This window comes from Penaeus monodon, chromosome 29, assembly GCF_015228065.2.
Source record: "Penaeus monodon isolate SGIC_2016 chromosome 29, NSTDA_Pmon_1, whole genome shotgun sequence".
Classification (NCBI taxonomy): Eukaryota; Metazoa; Arthropoda; class Malacostraca; order Decapoda; family Penaeidae; genus Penaeus; species Penaeus monodon.
In genome coordinates this window covers 37,270,167-37,270,570 of record NC_051414.1, presented here as the reverse complement: position 1 = coordinate 37,270,570, position 404 = coordinate 37,270,167, and the positions used below count along the sequence as shown (strand labels likewise).

At 44.1% G+C, this 404-nt stretch overlaps 1 protein-coding gene across 1 annotated transcript in view; it reads right to left on the bottom strand.

Moving 5' to 3' along the window:
- The window catches only part of LOC119592221 (protein sel-1 homolog 1-like), a gene marked incomplete in the record, with an annotated part of 11,343 nt that overhangs the window by 3,431 nt on the left and 7,508 nt on the right, over nt 1-404 (bottom strand). The window contains 1 exon segment of the mRNA XM_037941052.1: nt 117-345. Within this exon segment, the coding sequence (XP_037796980.1) occupies nt 117-345 (229 nt within the window).

The following is a 404-nucleotide window of genomic DNA, read 5'->3' as shown; positions in this document are numbered from 1 at the left end:
CAAAACCTGCACTGACAACTGAAATTACAACCAAATACATGAAACTTAAAATATACTTTCAGTGCATTCCATTCCATTTAGTGGAAAACATCCAGCAATACTGTAAGCTGACTTACTGAAGTACATGTTGCCGAGCTGCAGCTGGCCGTCAACCCATCCTTGCTCCGCTGCTGATGTGAAGTACTTGAGTGCTAGCTGGTAGTCTTGAGGAACCCCACAACCATGGAGGTACATCAAACCCAGGCCACTCTGGCCAACAGCATTATTTTGATCTGCTGCACGCTTGAAGTACTTCAGAGCAGTTTCGTTACTCTGCTTCACGACAGAGCTACCGTCCAGGTACATCTGCAATTATAAAGTTTGGTTAAAGGCTTTAATATCTATAGCAAAGGCCAGTATCCTTG